At 52.8% G+C, this 17,151-nt stretch overlaps 1 protein-coding gene across 1 annotated transcript; it reads left to right on the top strand.

Annotated features, from left to right (window-relative positions):
• Positions 1-5,745: 5,745 nt before the first annotated feature.
• On the top strand, positions 5,746-17,046 carry GMPPB (GDP-mannose pyrophosphorylase B). The gene is made up of 9 exons (XM_030570626.1): positions 5,746-6,066; positions 6,149-6,229; positions 6,457-6,505; positions 6,767-6,909; positions 8,564-8,722; positions 9,155-9,233; positions 9,496-9,623; positions 15,732-15,914; positions 16,530-17,046. Exons 1-9 carry the CDS (start codon positions 5,938-5,940, stop codon positions 16,659-16,661), a joined length of 1,083 nt encoding a protein of 360 aa, XP_030426486.1. The 5' UTR covers positions 5,746-5,937; the 3' UTR covers positions 16,662-17,046.
• The last annotated feature ends 105 nt before the right edge of the window (positions 17,047-17,151 follow it).

The following is a 17,151-nucleotide window of genomic DNA, read 5'->3' as shown; positions in this document are numbered from 1 at the left end:
ACACAGCTAAAAGGAGACAAGTTCTTAAGTGCTTACCGTATATATTCGTTCATAAATCAAATATTTTGGTTAAAAAAAGTGATGCACCAAAGAGTGGGTGGTTGGCTTATAAAATGTGATGATTCAAAAAAGAACTAGGTAAATTCATGGAGGATAGGTCCATCAATGGCTACTAGTCAGGATGGGCAGGAATGGTGTCCCTAGCCTCTGTTTGCCAGAAGCTGGGAATGAGTGACAGGGGATGGATCATGTGATAATTACCTGTTCTGTTCATTCCCTCTGGAGCACCCAGCATTGGCCACTGTCGGAACATAGGATACTGGGCTAGTTGGACCTTTGGTCTGACCCAGTAGGGCTGTTCTTAGGAATTTTGGTGCCTCAGGGTCTGGCAAAATAGGTGTTCATGGGATCCTGTACATTGGCTGGCCCTTTGGGGAGTCCTCCCAATCCCAGGACTATACATACGCAGAAAATTCAACTCCCCTTTGGGGTTACCCTGTGTTTCCCCCTCCCAGCACTGAGTCCTTCCCTGCCCCCTAGAGCTCTGTGATCTGTGCTCTCTGGGCTAGGTGTGTTTACCCTTTGATCAGATACACCTTTTTCCAGCAGCTTTTCCATAAATGCTCCCTGTCTCTCCCTAGCCTGGAAGAAAACACCCCCTTCTCTGTCATTTGTGTTCTCACAAACTGCCACCTGGCAACATCCTGGTCTCAACAGCTCTGCTATCCCTGGCATTGGTGCTGCATCTTCATGTAAAGAGAGACAGTTATTTTCCAAAAACTTACCAGAAATAGCATCCTGAAAAACCAGGACCTGTATTGGGGTACCCTCCATCATCCCTCCAGGAAGTCGGTCACACAGTTCCCTCTCAAACCCTGGTCATGGGCTGCGTGCCTGGGTGCACAGATGCTGACTCAGCCACTCTGTCCTGGGCATCCTCTCCCAAATGACAAGTGAGGAGACATTGCTGTACCCCCACTATTCCTTCCCCAGTTTCCTCTTCTAGGCCTCCTCCTAAGACACATTTCTCTGTGCTCCCTAGGAAGGGTTCTATCCCTTGTTCAGCTGAAAAACTCTGCCAGCTAACTGGGACAGTTTCCCTAATCACTGACAACATCTCTCCTGCCCCTGTGCCTTTTAGGGCTTGTCTACATCAGAAAGTTGCAGCGCTGGTGAGGGAGTTACAGCGCTGCAACTTAGGAGGTGTACACATCTGCAGGGCACCACCAGCGCTGCAACTCCCTGTTTGCAGCGCTGGCCGTACTCCCGTTTTGTCTCGGGTGTAGAGGATCCAGCGCTGGTGATCCAGCGCTGGTAATCAAGTATAGACACTTACCAGCGCTTTTCTTGACCTCCGTGGAATAAGCAGGTATCCCAGCATACCTGAGGAAGCCTCTGGTAATCAAGCTGGTCTCCTTCCCCAGCTTGCTCTCGCGTTCCCCGAACCCCAAGCAAGCAGGTCTCCTTCCCTACGGTTTGCAGGGTGGTTCGGGGAACGCGAGAGCAAACCGCGGCAAAGCTGGTCTCCTTTCCCGGTTTGCTCTCGCGTTCCCCGTACCCCCCTTGAAGCCGCCCAACAGCGCTGCAGTGTGGCCACATCTAACACCACTTGCAGCGCTGGTTGCTGTAAGTGTGGCCACTCTGCAGCGCTGGCCCTATACAGCTGTACTAATACAGCTGTAACAACCAGCGCTGCTAAATTTTAGATGTAGACATGGCCTTAGGGCATGTTGCCTTCTGCTGAAAGGAGCTAGTCTTAGCCCCTCCCATACTTGGAAGCACACTGCTTCTCTGTGTTACAGATCACAGGAATCCTCACCCACCTCAGTGGTTTCTGAGGTTCCCTGCCCCTTCTCTGGGCCACATTTCTCTGTGCTCCTTAGAGCCAGTTTTATCTCTGATTCAGCTGTGACCTGCTGGCAGCTAACAACCTGGACAGTCCTCTCCCTGGCAGGCATTACACCCTCATCTCTGATGTGGTGTTGTCTCTAGCTGCAATGCAGGAGATGGTCTCAACCACCCTCCCACCCAGGAGTGGCGCCACGGTTTTTGCCGCCCTAGGCGGCAGCACTCATCTTCTGAGCATTCGGCGGTGGTGGTCCTTCTGCTCCCCGTCTTTGGGGCACTTGGGCGGCAGGTCCCAGAGCGAGTGAAAGTCCTGCCATCGTATTTCCACTGAAGACCTGGGGTGGAAGGACCCCCGCCGCCGAATTTCTGCCAAAGGCAGCAAAATACTGCCCCCCAAATCCTGCCGCCCTAGACAACCACGTAGGGTCGCCTAGTGGAAGCGCCGGCCCTGCTCCCACCTGGAAGCATGTGGCTTCCCCCTGCTGCAGAAGAAGCAAGGAGACTCTCTCCCATTCTCTCAGCAGTTCCTGAGACCTTACCCTTTCCTCCAGGTGTCCTGGCATAGAACTCCCTCCTGCTGCAGGCAAATACTTTAACCTGAGCTACATGGAAAAAATCATTACCAAGAAGCAGGTCGACTAGGAGGTGTCCCATTACCCCCCCAGTCAAAAAACTTTCCAAACCTTCCCACACCACATGGATTTGAGCTAGTGGCATGAGGAATCTGCTTTCACCCACCCCACAATCTCTGCCATTTGGCCAGGTAGCATACTGGCCTTTGGGACCACACTCTGCTTAACCAGAGAGATCTGGGCCCCTGTATCCCTCTGCCCCAAGTATTCCCAGGCATTAATTTGGACATCCTTAACATGCTCCATATCTATTTCTGCAGAGGCTAATCGCACAAAACCAATATGATAGATTTCAATTGCTTGGGGGGTTTCTGTGCTGAGGACAGCAGAACTAACATGAGCTGTTGGATGCCTGCTTCCTCCTAATACAGGGCATTTATTCCTCAGGTGATAAGTAGAATTATAGTGATAGCACCTTTTGGGCTCTTCAGCTTTTACAGGGGATTTGGGGCAGGAGCTACCAGTAGAGGGATGGTTTTGGGTAAGAGCATGTTTAGGCTCCCAACCCCCTTCTCTCTTCTCAGGGGCAAAATGGGATCTTCCCTTCCCATCAGTTTTAAACCCCTCTTTCTGTGGTATGCCCTCAATAGACGCCTGAGTCTTTTCAGAGCCATCAGCTAAAAAGAAACATCTCATCCCACAGTCTTTACATCTTTGTCCCATAGACACTGCTTTACTTCAGCCTTACATATGCTTAAGAAATCCTCTTAAGCAACAAGATCAAGCATTTCTTCAAAACTTGCCACCTCTTTACCCCTCACCTATTTTCCCAACAAATATTTCATTTTGTTTACATATTCCTCATTACTCATCCCAATAACCCTTTTAAGATTACTAAATTTAATTCTATATGATTGGAGGTAATCTGAGAACTTCGCAGAACAGTATCTTTAAGTTGACAATAGTCTAAAGCATCTTCAATAGGCATTCCATTGAATACATTTCAAGCTTTACCAGTTAATTTTGCAATCAGGGTAAGAACTCTCTTATCAGGGATTTCATGTATTACACACAGCCTTTCAAAGGTAGTCAGATATTCAGCAATATCATCATCCTCGCTGTATGCGGGACATAAGTGTTCCCATTTGTGGATTTTGGGAGTGATGGAAGTTGTTGGGGCCAGAGGGTTCTGGTTCTGCTTCTTTAGCAGGTCCAGCTGGTCTTTTCTTTCCTTCTTTTTTCTCTCTTTTTTTCTTCTGTAACCCTTCTGCGAGGCTGAGTTGACAGCAGCGAGGGCCAGGTTCAGCACATAGGGGTTCCCTTTCAACAATACAATGCAAAACCGGCTCAAACCCCCACCCAGTGACCTGGGAAAATTACACAGACACTCCTGGGTTTCTCAGAGAGGCAATACTTCCCCTCTCGCAAGCACAGAGTCTCAGTGTAGCAAAAATCTTTAACAACATGAGGTAAACAACACAGCATATTAAATTGGGAAAACACCATAACTAGGGTTCATAAACACAAACCATGAACGCAAAGGCCCACCCCCAAGCAGATTGGACCATGTCCCTTCCCTTTGGTTCTTGAGTCCAATAACCCAATGTCACCCCTCCACAGTTTCTGTCCCTGGTCAGTGCAGCCCCAGAGTGGTTCTTCAGTCCAGCAACCCAAAGTCACCCCTCCCACAGTTTCTGCCCTTAGTCAATGCAGCCCCCCTCAAAGTTCAGAAGTTCCTCCACCAAGTCTACCTCCCAGCATAGGCAGAACGGGGATAGGTATGGGGGCACCTTACGTGCTCCGCTGCTCATGTTGATGGTCGATTACCATGCCTCTCCGTGGGGTTCTGCTGCAGTCTTCACCCCAAGCTGCTCCTCTCCACCAGCTGTCCTGTTAGCCACTCACCAATATATCTTCAGGCTCTCCTCCTACTTAACACTCAGTGATTTCAGCTCTTAATAACTTTAGCTCTTTAGCGATTGAAGCTAGGAGTAGGGGAGTCTCAGTGCTAGTGTACCACTAGTTCAAAGTAGGTTTAATGCTTAGACCTGGGTATTGTGGTTTCAGCTCTGCAGCATGTAACAAGACTCCTAATGGAATCAAAATTAGCTCTGTTATTACACAGTGGAGAGAGGAGGAGTCAAAGTGGTGTTTAGGGCCCTCAAAAGGGGTCTACATTACCAGGTACAAATACCTGTCTCCAGCTACTTGGTTGAGGGCAAGTCCCTCCATCATGAAGTGCCAAGTACAGTTCTACTGTCCTTCCCACAGCAGCCAGTGACCATTTGGGCCAGCAGTCCCCATCAGGCAACTAGGATGATTAGGGGTTTAGAGCAGGTCTCATATGAGGAGAAATTAAAGAGGCTAGGACTTTTCAGCTTGGAAAAGAGGAGACTAAGAGGGGAATATGATAGAGGTATATAAAATCATGAGTGATGTGCAGAAAGTAGATAATGAAAAGTTATTTACTTATTCCCATAACACAAGAACTAGGGGCCACCAAATGAAATTAATGGGCAGCAGGTTTAAAACAAATAAAAGGACATTCTTCTTCAAGCAGCACACAGTCAACCTGTGGAACTCCTTAGCTGAGGAGGTTGTGAAGGCCGGGACTATAACAGCGTTTAAAAGAGAACTGGATAAGTTCATGGAGGTTAAGTCCATTATGGCTTTAGCCAGGATGGATAAGGAATGGTGTCCCTAGCCTCTGTTTGTCAGAGGATGGAGATGGATGACAGGAGAGAGACCCCTTGAAGATTACCTGTTCTGTTCATTCCCTCTGCGGCACCTGGCATTGGCCACTGTCGGTAGACAGGATACTGGGCTAGATGGACCTTTGGTCTGAGCCAGTACAGCCGCTCTTATGTTCAGGCTAGGCAGGGTGGCTGTGCCCATGCAAATGAGATCAGCCCCTGAAGTCCTTTTCCACAGCTCACCACCAGACGTCAGGATAGAGCCTGTTCTGACTCTGCTTAGGCTTCCATAGCTCCTGTGTGCAGCCTCCTCTCTAGCCCTGTCCCAGCACAGCCACCCTGGGCTAGAAACCCCTCACCTCCTCCGCCCTAGCCTGGCACACTGCCCCCGCCGGAGGCTGCCCGGCGCCCTAGCTACGAGCAGCTCGGGACACCGCTCTGACAGAACCAGCCGCCACCACGACGCGAAAGCCGCGATTTGCCACGGCTCCTGAGACATCAGTGTTCCTGCGCCAGACCGTCGCCCTGCACGCGAGAGTCGCTGCTGTGACGTCTGCGGCTACTATGGCACTGCCGTTGCGTGCTGCGTGATTGGTCGACAGGGTGGAGAGACACGTCTGCAGCTCGGATTGGTTCTCGGCCCGGCCTGGGCTTCCCCCGCCTGAGGGGCGCGGCGGAGCCGGACAGCTGATGAGGCCGGTGAATGAGCGGGGGCTGGGCTAGGGTGACGGTCGGACAGGGGGCGGGACCCGGCAAGGGGGCGGAGTGGGCCCTGCCCCCTCGCGCGCCAGTCTGACGTGGCGGCTCCCTCCCCGCACAGGGCGATGAAGGCGCTGATCCTGGTGGGCGGCTACGGCACCCGGCTGCGGCCGCTGACGCTCAGCACCCCGAAGCCGCTCGTGGAGTTCTGCAACAAGCCCATCCTGCTGCACCAGCTGGAGGCTCTGCGCCAGGTAGGGCCGGGCCCGGGCCCCGAAACCCGTCCCGGCGGCTCCCAGGCCCCCGCCGCTCACGCGCTTTCCCCTTCCCCGGCAGGCGGGCGTCGATCACGTGATCCTGGCTGTCAGTTACATGTCGGAGGTGCTGGAGGGGGCGATGCGGACGCAGGAGCAGCGGGTGAGTCCAGGGGCGCAGGGAACCACCGGCTCACAGCGCGGGGTGGGGGCTATGGGGGGGCGGGACTGGAAGAGGGGTTGGGTAGGGGAGGGGCGTGGTTATGTGGCGGGACAAGGGGGCCATGTGAGAGGGGCAGGGGGTTGGGCAGAGTAGCGTGGCGTTGGGGGCAGCGAATGGCCATTGGTGCAGTGCATCTTCCTGACCTTGGATTCTGTTACCTTTCTCAGCTGGGCATTCGCATCTCCCTGTCCCATGAGAAGGAGCCACTGGGCACAGGTGAGTCTGTGCCCATCCCACATGCTCAATGGGGCCCCTGCAGGGTCGGCCAAGGGGCCCAACTACCTGGTCGTGCAGTTTACAGGGCCGGAGTGAGGCTTGTCATTCCAACGCTACCCCTGTTTGCATACAACTGAAGCTAAGTGGCTGGCTCAGCACAGCGTAGAGCAAGAGCTTGCTGGCAGCTGTTGTATCCATCTTGGGGAGCAGTGGGTGGCCTTGCCCCCCACCAGCTCTCTCTGAGCCGTGTTCCCTCCACAGCGGGGCCACTGGCGCTGGCCCGGGAGCTGCTGACTGAAAGCTCGGAGCCTTTCTTCGTCCTAAATAGCGACGTGATCTGCGACTTCCCCTTCACAGACCTGGTGCGCTTCCACAAGCACCATGGCAAGGAGGGATCCATCGTGGTGAGTGCCCAGGGCTGGATCCGGTGGATCAGCACAGGACTGGCTCCTGCCACCCCCTGCTGACTTGGTGTATCATGCTGCACTTGTTCCTGGGCTTTTAGGGGCACAGCCAGGAGTGCTGGATCCTGTGTAAAAATGGAGGGCAATGCCCTCTGACTGCACTCCCTGGCATGGCTTGAAGCTGGAGCCGGGCCAGGATAAGAGCAGCCCAGGCTGCTGTGGGGATCCCAGGACCCTCCACCTGCCCTGGGTGGGGGGGCCAGGGTGCCCAAGAGCAGCCCCCAGCCTGTGTTCCTGCCCCTAGAGGTGTGCCACCCAGACTAGATGGAGGGTCTGGGGTACCCCACAGTTGCCTAGGCTCTCTGGGCAGCTATTACCATGGCCATGCTTCTGGCCTAGCCAGGGGTCGGGGCCTCAGAAGAAACAGGAGGAGCAGGAGGCAGGGCTTCTTGGTGAAATGTGAAGGGCTAAGGCCCACCTCAGTTCCCCCCTGCGAAGAGGCTGGTGCCACTGGCAGGGACAACGCTTCGTTGTCGGGGGACTGATCACCTTATCAGCCCCCCGGGCATGAAGCACAGCCCTGCTGCTGCCTTTATGACCCATCTCTAGGGGTGACGAGTTGTATGGGGGGCCTGGCTCCACTAGTGTTTGGGGCTAGCTCTCTCCCCCACCCCTGCCCGCCTGATGCCCCCGTGCACCTTGCCGAGCGTCCCTGCCTGCCCTGGGCAGTGGGCAGCTGCTCTGCTGCTCCGTGCTGCGCTTCCTCGCCAGCCGCTGCTGCAGCCGGCTGCTACAAGGGAGTGGCGCAGGGGCAGGCTGAGGTGGCTGCTGTGCCGGAGGAAGGGAGGAATCACATGACAGCCTCCCTCCTCCCTTCTGGCAGGCAACTCCAAGTTGACCTGGGGGGGGGGCTTATCCTGGCTGGATCTCCTGAGCAGCAGCCTGGGGGAGCTTGGGTGAGTGTGGGCCTGAGCTGGGTGAGTACTGAGCTGGGAAGGGGGTCCCCCTCCCCCGGAGCTCACTGCTGCTGGCGGGGAGAGGGCTGGGAGAAGTTCTCTCTGGTCTCCTACCCTAACCCTGGAGCTTCTTGCCTACTGCATCCCAAACTCCTCATCCCTGGCCCAGCCCCGCACCCCAACCTTCTCTCCCAGCCTGGAGCTGCGTGCAGCACCCAAACCTCCTCCTTCACCCCCTTCTGCACCCCGGCCTCCTCCCCCAGCCCAAAGCCTGCCCCCAGCAGCCAAACTCTATCCTGGGGCCCGCACTCCTCCCGCACCCAAGCTTCTTCCTAGAACCTGCATCCCAAACCCTCTCCTGCACCCAAACTCCCACAAAGCCTTAGGCAGGTGGGTGGGGCAGGGGGGGCGGACTTGGCCTCTTTCTGGGCACCACCAAAAATTATACAAACCTGCCCCTGCCTCTCTTTCCTCCCCCCCCCCCCCCAAAAAAAAAAAGTACAGCTGGTAGAAATTGTACTACTGGCTGTGCAATCCTGGCCAAGTCCTTTCCCCATGCCTCAGTTTCCCTGTCTGTAAAAAGGGACAACAGCCCTGGCCCCTTTCCTAGCCAATGTAATGACTGGCCTGGCAGAGCCCACTTGCTCTTCCCTCAGTCATTCCGCAGGGAGGTGCCTTGCAGTGACTTTGCCTTGCAGGTGACAAAGGTGGAGGAGCCCTCCAAGTACGGGGTGGTGGTGTGCGAAGCCGAAACAGGACGCATCCACCGCTTCGTGGAGAAACCCCAGGTGTTTGTCTCAAATAAGATAAATGCCGGCATGTACATCTTCAACCCCAGCCTCCTGCACCGGATCCAGGTAGGGAGCTGGCCAGATGTGGGCCCAGCATTCAGCAGGAAGAGTGATGGCTGGGAGTGGAAGGGAGGGAGGCATGTCTCCTGGTCTGTACCCCCTCCCTCCCTCCCCAGGTTTGTGTGCATGTGTAGCAGAGGGCAGGTGGAGTCTATGTGTTGGGCTCGGGGTTTTCCAGGAGACAGAGGAGGCTGTAGAAGGGGAGGGATTCCCAGCGATTGGAGCACTGAGCCAGATCAGTTGGAGCCAAGGAGGATGAAGGCAGAGACCAGGCCCATCCAGGAGCACTTATGACCATCTGGAATCTCTAGGCTGCATGTAGATTTAACAGCCATGTGCTTGCAGGGCATTGTGGGAACTGGGAGGCTGTGCACTCTGGGTAAACAGGAGCACGAGACTGGAGATGCCCCTGACTGGGCCCTGTGTGTCTGTCTGTAGCTGCGGCCCACCTCCATAGAGAAGGAGATCTTCCCGGTGATGGCTCAGGATGCGGAGTTGTATGCCATGGAGCTGCAGGGTAAGGGACCCCACTGAGACCCCTTCCCAGCCCTGGAGTAAAGGAGACATCCATTTCCCCCTCCCCCCCCCGCCCCAGCACAAAGGAACCCCTCTGGCCAACATCTGTGTGCCTCTTGCGCCAGTGGCATCAAGTGGGTATATGAGCTGCCTTCTCTGGGCCATCACAGGAGGATGGGGGGAATCTCCTGTGCTTATTGTGGGGGTTTGGCATGTTCCTGTTGCCCTCCCTGTAGACTGTGAGTGCTGCTCTGTCCCTACAGGTTTCTGGATGGACATTGGGCAGCCCAAGGACTTTCTGACAGGCATGTGCATGTTCCTGCAGTCGCTGAGGGTCCAGCACCCAGAGAGGCTGCACGCGGGCCCTGGCTTCGTGGGGAACGTGCTGGTGGTGAGTGCCTGTGCTCCTCCACCCAGCGGTGTGCTTGGGGTGCTGCTTCTATCCTGACACGATTGGGTGTAGATGCACCCCCAGTGTGACACCTCGTGGTGGGCTTGCAGTACTCTGGTCACCCTGCTGCTGGCCTCGCCCTGTTCCCTGGGAGCTGAGCCGGCTCGTGTGGCTCCCGATGGTAGGGCTCTGTAGCAGGCCATGGGCTTTGGCTTGCTGAGCTCTGCTGCTGTCTGCTAGGAAATTCAGACCCAGAACACTAACTAGCACTGGCCTCCAACCTGTGCAGCCCATGTGGGACCCCAGCAGGCCTGCTATGGCCAGCCCAGCCAGGTCCCTCATCCCATTGGGCCTGGACCCTCCCAGACAGGGAGTTTGGGCTGCCTGGGCCCTGTCTGAGGAAGCTGAGACAGGGGTCTTGCTGTTCTGACAACAACCTGGGCTAGTCCTGGCCAAGGGGCCATCTAGGCTCATGCTTTCCAGCCCAAGGAAAGGAGCTGGCTGTAATTCTCTCCCTTGGGCAGTGCCTGGGGCCCAGCCCACCGGGAGGGAGTGAAAAGAAAAGAACATAAGAATGGCCACACTGGATCAGACCAAAAGTCCAGCTACTCCACTGTCCTGTTTTCCGACAACGGCCAATGCCAGGTGCTAAAGAGGGGGTGAGCAGAAAAGGGCCATTATCAAATGATCCATCCCGTTGTCCAGTCCCAGCTTCTGGCAGTTGGAGGCTAGGGGCACCTGGTGCTTGGGTTGCATCATTGACCATCTTGGCTGATAGCCACTGATGGACAGATCCTCCAAGAACTGATCTCATTCTTTTTTGGGACTCAGTTATATTTTGAATGAGTTCCCCAGGTTGACTGTGCATTGTGTGAAGAATGTTTGTTTGTTTTAAACCTGCTGTCTATTCATTTCATTGGGTGACCCCTGGTTCTTGTGTTATGTGAAGAGGTAAATAATACTTCCATATTCACCTATTCCACACTAGCCATGATTTTATAAATCTCCATCATATCATCCCTTGGAGGTCTCTTTTGCAAGCTGATCAGTCCCAGTCTTTTTAAACTTTCCTCCTATGGAAGCTGTTCCATACCCCTAATAATTTTTGTTGCCCTTCTCTGAACCTTTTCCAATTCTAATATATCTTTTATGAGATGGGGCAACCAGAATACACACACTGTTCGAAGTGTGGGCGTACCATGGCTTCATATAGTGGCATATATTTGTCATTATCTCTCCCTTTCCTAATGATTCCCAACATTCTGTTCACTTTCTTGACTGCCAGTGCACATTGAGTGGATGTTTTCAGAGAACTACCCACAGTTACTCCAACATCTCTTTCTTGAGTGGGAACAGCTAACTTAGACCCCATTATTTTGTATGTATAGTTGGGATTGTTTTCCAATGTGCATTACTTTGCATTTAGACTCATAGACTTTAGGGTCAGAGGGACCATTGTGATCATCTAGTCTGACCTCCTGCACAATGCAGGCCACAGAATCTCACCCACTCACTCTTGTAACAAATCCCTAACCTATGTCTGAGTTATTGAAGTCCTCAAATCATGGTTTGAAGACCTCAAGCTGCAGAGAATCCTCCAGCAAGTGACCCATGCCCCATGCATCAGAGGAAGGCGAAAAACCTCCAGGGCCTCTGCCAATCTGCCCTGGAGGAAAATTCCTTCCCGACCCCAAATATGGCCATCAACATTTAATTTCATCTGCCATTTTGTTGCCCAGTCACCCAGTTGTAGGAGATCACTTTGTAACGCTTCCCAGTCAGTTAAGTACAAAGCAATCTTAAATAATTTTGCATCATCTACAAACTTTGCCATCTCACCATTTACCCCTTTTCCAGATCATTTACAAATATATTGAACAGCACTGGTCCCAGTACAGATTTTCAGGGATCCTGCTATTTACCTCTGCCCACTGTGAAAACACATTAATTCATACTCTATTTCCTGTTAACTAATTATTGATCCATGAGGGCCTTCCCTCTTATCCCATGATAGCTTATTTTGCTGAACAGCCTTTGGTGAGGGACCTTGTCAAAGGTTTTCTGAAAGTCCAAGTGCTCCTTTGGCACCTTGATGGCCTAGTGGCCCCACTGATTGTTTGAAAGGCTTCCTGCTTCTGATGGACTTAAAGGATGTTTTTACTGGCAGTTTTTCTCTTTTGCTAATTACTCTTCAAATTCTTTTCTCAGCTGTCTCATTCATTCATTCCTTCTTAAACACCTGGCATTGGCCACTGTTTGCAGACAGGATGCTGAGTTAAATGAACTGTTGGTCCAATTCAATATGGCTGTTCTTATGTTAGTTATTTTACACTTCACTTGCCAGAGTTTAGGCTCCTATTTTCCTCAGTAGGATTTGACTTCTAATTTATAAAGCATGCCTTTTACTCTGTTGGTTAGCCATGTAGTAATTTTTTGTTCCTCTTACTACAGTAACTCCTTGCTTAATGTTGTAGTTATGTTCCTGAAAAATGCAACTTTAAGTGAATCCAATTTCCTCATAAGAATTAATGTAAATAAGGGGGGTTAGTTTTTTGTCTGGTGAAAAAAATTTCCCTGGAACCTATCTATCTATATATATACACACAGTATAAGTTTTAAACAAATTAATACTATACACAGCAATGATGATTGTTGAGGTGGTGAAGTCAGAGGGTAGAAGAGGGTGGGATATTTTCCAGGGAATGCCTTGCTGCTAAATGATGAACCAGCACTCAGCTGAGCCCTCAAGGGTTAACACATTGTTGTTAATGTAGCCTCACACTCTACAAGGCACCACAGATGGAAGGAGGGGAGACAGCATGGCAGACAGACACATACCCTGTGTGTGGGAGAGAGCGATGTGCATTGCCCCTTTAAGTATGCTGACCCCACTCTAAGTACATTTCCTTTTTAAGTATATCAGCAAGTTGAGACAGCAGCTGCGGCCAGCAAGCTCTCTCCATCCTGCTCTATATGGAGAAGGGGTAAGCAGGGGGTAGGAGCAGAGGGGAGGGGAACCCACTGCTGCCATTAGCCTCACTCCCCCCTCTCCCCCTCCCCGCACAACAAGCAGGAGGCTCCCAGGAGCAGCTCGAAGGCAGGAGCATCACATGGCAGTGGGGGGAGGAACTGCTGACAATTGGTAGCCTGCTGGGCGGCTGCTGCACAGGAAACTTAGGGGAGAGGGGAGCTGATGGGGGGCTGCTAGTCCACCCTGGTTCCAAGCCCCCACCAGCTAGCTCCAATGGGCTGCTCTTTTTGCAAGCAGTGGACAAAGCAGGCGGCTTCCAAACAACATTATAAGGGACTATTGTGCAACTTTAAACAAGCATGTTCCCTAATTGATCAGCAAGGAAACAATGTTAACCGAGATGACTTTAAGTGAGGAGTTACTGTATTTTTTTTGTGGTATACATTTAAGCCTCTAATATGGTGTTTTAAAGTGTTTTCATGCAGTTTGTAGGCATTTTACTACTGAAACTATTAGTTTTAATTTCTGTTTAATTAGCTCTCTCATTTTTGTGTAATTCCCTTTTTTGAAGTTAAATGCTACTATGATGAGTTCTTTTGATATCCTCTCTCCCGCCCCCCATGTTAAATTTAATTACATTATGGACACTCTCAGGAAGCAGTTCAGCTATATTCACTTCTAATCTCTATCAGCATTTCATAATCACTGTCCTAGTCAGGTGGTATATTCCCGCTGCTATACTCTTATTATTCAGACATGCAATTTCTATCCACAGCAATTCTGGTGCTGTTTGATTAATTTAAGATTTTTACAAGTTTCACTCTGTTTTCTTTTACACTCCTGCACTAACACGACCTGCTCTATCATTACAACATATATAGGATCCTGGTATTACCGTGTCCCATTATCATCATTTAACACTAGACACTCAAGTTCTCCCATCTTAGTATTTAGACTTCTTGCATTTGTATACAAGCGCATATAAAACTGGTCGATATTTGGTTGTCTGCCTTTGTGATATAATTGAATGGGACTCTTTCATTTGACTGTTTCTCTTCAGTTCCTACTTGCACTTAATCAACCTTTGTCCTCGCCTCTTTACTAGGACAGAGAGAGATCCTCCTCTAAGGGATGTGTCTGCCCAAACTATGTCAGCTTTCCCTCAGCCCTTAGATTAAAAACTCCTTTGCAACCTTTCTGATTTGACATGCCCGCAATCTGGTTCTGTTTGGGTTAGGTGGAGCCCCTCCTTCGAGTATTGACTCCTTCTTTCCCTAATAAACCTAAGCCCCTCTTCCTAGCACCATTGTCTCATCCAATGAGACCCTGCAGTTCTGCCTGTCTGGCCCTGCACATGGAATTGGAAGCATTTCAGTGTAACAGAGCACTTCCCTTTTCCTGGATTCTAGCCTCTTACCTAGCAGCCTACATTTGGCCTCCAGGACCTCATCTGCCTTGCCCTATGTCACTGGTATCTACATGTAGCATGACCCCAAGCCCCTCCTAAGCACTGCATATACATCTGTCTAGATGTCTTGAGAGCTGCAACCTTTGCACCTAGCAGGTAATTCACCATGCGCTTCTCACAAACCAAGCTGTTGTTCTAATAATTGAATCCCCCATTACTATTACCTGTCTCTTCCTAATTAGTGGAGTCCCTTCCGCTGGAAGGGTGTCCTTGGTGTGAGATGAGGGTCTCAAGTAAGGGTTTATTGCCTTCCGCTCCAGCTTAATTGTCTCTTTCTCTGAGACCTTCATCCTCAGAAGCCCAGAGGCTGTCAGACCAAGGATGGGCCAGCTCTGCTGTGTCCCAGAAGGCTTGATATTGTACTGTTCTATCTCCCTTAGCTCCATTGGTTCAGCCACTCCAGTCTCTGAGGGCCAGGAGCTGCTTGCAGCCATGTGCCCATGAGGCAGGTAATCATCCATCCTGCACTCAGTGCAATAAACTGGAGAGCCTCCGCTCTGCTGCTGGACTTGTACTCTTGCCTGCAGTATTTGTACTCTTGGAGCCTGTGGTGGGAGAGGGGAGTCTTCCTTGGCCTAACTTTAGGGAACAGAAAGTATATCTGGCTCTCTTGCTCACTCTCTAACCTCCCCTCATTGCTCTGGAGCTGGCTTTTCAACCCTTGTCCACCCAAGTAGCTCTGCCCTCTGGTTAAGGGTTCAGGACTTAGGGATCGAAGCTCTCAGCTAACCTCAGCACATGGTACCCAACCAGCCCATACAATACAGTTCAAACAGGCCCATAGCAAGTATACTCCATACTCATCCCAAGGGTCAGGCAGAGCTCTGTGGAGTGCTAAAAAACCTGCAGTCTCGCTGGCTGAGCAGGTGCCAGAAAGTTGAGGGATTGGCATAGAGAGTAGCCCTAGAGCTGTGCTGTCGTTGGGGTCCTGAGGCGGCCTCTGAGTATGGTTGAGCCCTGCAGCTCCCCCCAAACAGTCTGCATGGGCTGAGCAAGGTGGGCTGGCCCCTTCTGAGGGCACAGGCTATTGAAAGTATCTGTAACAGCACTTCCCTTAGAGGTAGCTACCCCCTCTCATGCAGGACTCCGTGCCAAGGCATGGTTATGTAGGGACAGGATGACCCTGGGATTGGGTACTGGGAAGGGGGGAGCCTGGGGTGGAAACTCCCCTCTCTCTCTTGCCTGCCTGCAACAGTGGGGGTTACAGTGAGCTCAGCAACTGACCTGAGGAGCAGGCCCTTGCTGGGCTATCAGGTCTGGCATCTGTGCCTAAGTATTGGCAGGTACAGCATTTGCGGCGGTGCTGGCAGGCTCTTATCTCTGTAGGAGAGCTATGGGGCCTCCTCCAGCAGAGCAGGCTGGGAATGAGATTCCTTTGGGCTGGTATCTCCTAGCACAGGGCTGCCTTGAACCAGGGAGCTCCCTGCTGCTGGGTGAGGGTCCCCTATGCTGATAGGGAATCAGCCAGGACTTGGGTCCATGGCTCTCCTTGCCTAGTCATCTGCTCTGTTCTCAGAGGGCAGCTCCTCCAGCCTGCATCTGAAGCATACATGCCAGCCCTGGCAAGACACCCCTAGCACCATGAGGGCTGGAGCAGTGGGGATTGGTGCCAGGGCAGGCAGCTGTACCTGTAGTGTGGGCCCACACCCACCTCGCTCTTCCTTTCCAGGACCCAAGTGCTCAGATCGGTGAGAACTGCACAATTGGCCCCAATGTCACCATTGGGGCTGGGGTGGTGGTGGAGGATGGGGTACGGATCAAGCGCTGCACCATCCTGAAAGGCTCCCGTATCCGCTCCCACTCCTGGCTAGAGTCCTGCATTGTTGGCTGGCTGTCATCTGTTGGCCAGTGGGTGAGTTACCTGGTAGGCTGGCACATGCCTTCAGCAGGGCCTAGCAGCCAGGAGGCTGGCTGTGTCTATCACAGATGCTTAATGGGTAGTTGACTCTACACATGGCTGCGACCAATTTTCTTTTGAGGGCCATTGGAGGGGACCATGCTTGGCTGGCTTGGGGCTGCTAGGGCACACAGTGGCAGCAAGGCCCAGGACACAGTCCTTTCCTGTACAAGAACAGATGTGGCAGCTGGAGTTTGTAGCCTCGCCCCCACCTCTGGGGTGGAGAATCTGGCTTTAGGGCAGGCTGGAGTTAGAGAGAACAGATCCCAGTTCATCCTTCCTCTGGGAGCAGGTATGGGAAGGGCCAAGCTGCTCCTAGCCCTGACAATAGGGAGCTGCTGTTGTGCCTGGCTGCAGTGGTGGTGGTGGGTCCCATCGCTACTCCAGCCTATGGCCCTAGCTTGTTGGAGCCGGGAGAGGCCCAAGCAGGAGCCGGGAGAGGCAGCTCTGAGGTGGGTGGCTGAAGCACCGCGCAAGTCCACCCACATACCCAGGCTGTGGAAGACATGCTGCCTCTGATGCAGGGAGCATGTGGTGGGGCTTGGCTGACAGGTGGCCTGTCTCGGTTAGGTGCGGATGGAGAACGTGACAGTGCTGGGCGAGGATGTCATCGTCAATGATGAGCTCTATCTCAACGGGGCCAACGTGCTGCCACACAAGTCCATCGCAGAGTCGGTGCCAGAGCCTCGCATCATCATGTAGTGGCTGGGCTGGGCTGGGCTGGGCTGGGCTGGGCTAAGCCAGCTTCCCTGCGACTGAACTGTTAACATGTTGTTGCCTGGAGCAGAGCCCTGCATTTTAGGGGGGAGGGGGAACATAGGAACTGGCTTTGCTGGCACAGCATCTCTGCCAGGGTGCCTGGGAGAGATTCACAGCAGGGAGCAGTACTAGGCCCTCATGGGCTGCTGGGCTCTGAGGAGGCTGCTGTTGGGAGGGTCTTAGGGGGGCATGCCTCCATGCTAGAGCAGCAGAAAGCAAGGGGCCACAGCTGCAACATGCCTGTCCTGGGTGCTGGTAGGAGCCTGGTGTGCCACTAAGGGCCACGCCTACAGGGCCTCACCCAATACAATTACATTGTCTAAAAGCACTGAATGGCCTCATGTTACCTTCTTGCTGTGGCTGGTCCTGTGGCCTCTCCCCCGCATTACCACTCCTGTGTGTCTCTATCCCCCCCGAGGCAGCTCCCCTGGCA

The sequence above is a fragment of the Gopherus evgoodei genome, chromosome 7 (genome assembly GCF_007399415.2).
Source record: "Gopherus evgoodei ecotype Sinaloan lineage chromosome 7, rGopEvg1_v1.p, whole genome shotgun sequence".
NCBI lineage: Eukaryota > Metazoa > Chordata > Testudines > Testudinidae > Gopherus > Gopherus evgoodei.
This window is presented reverse-complemented; position numbering and strand designations above follow the sequence as displayed.

Coding starts and splice junctions, on each gene's coding strand:
- GMPPB (XM_030570626.1), top strand. CDS start 5,938: ATGAAGGCGCTGATCCTGGTGGGCGGCTACGGCACCCGGCTGCGGCCG. Junction 6,067..6,148: donor AGCTGGAGGCTCTGCGCCAG/GTAGGGCCGGGC, acceptor CTTCCCCGGCAG/GCGGGCGTCGATCACGTGAT. Junction 6,910..8,563: donor GCAAGGAGGGATCCATCGTG/GTGAGTGCCCAG, acceptor TTTGCCTTGCAG/GTGACAAAGGTGGAGGAGCC.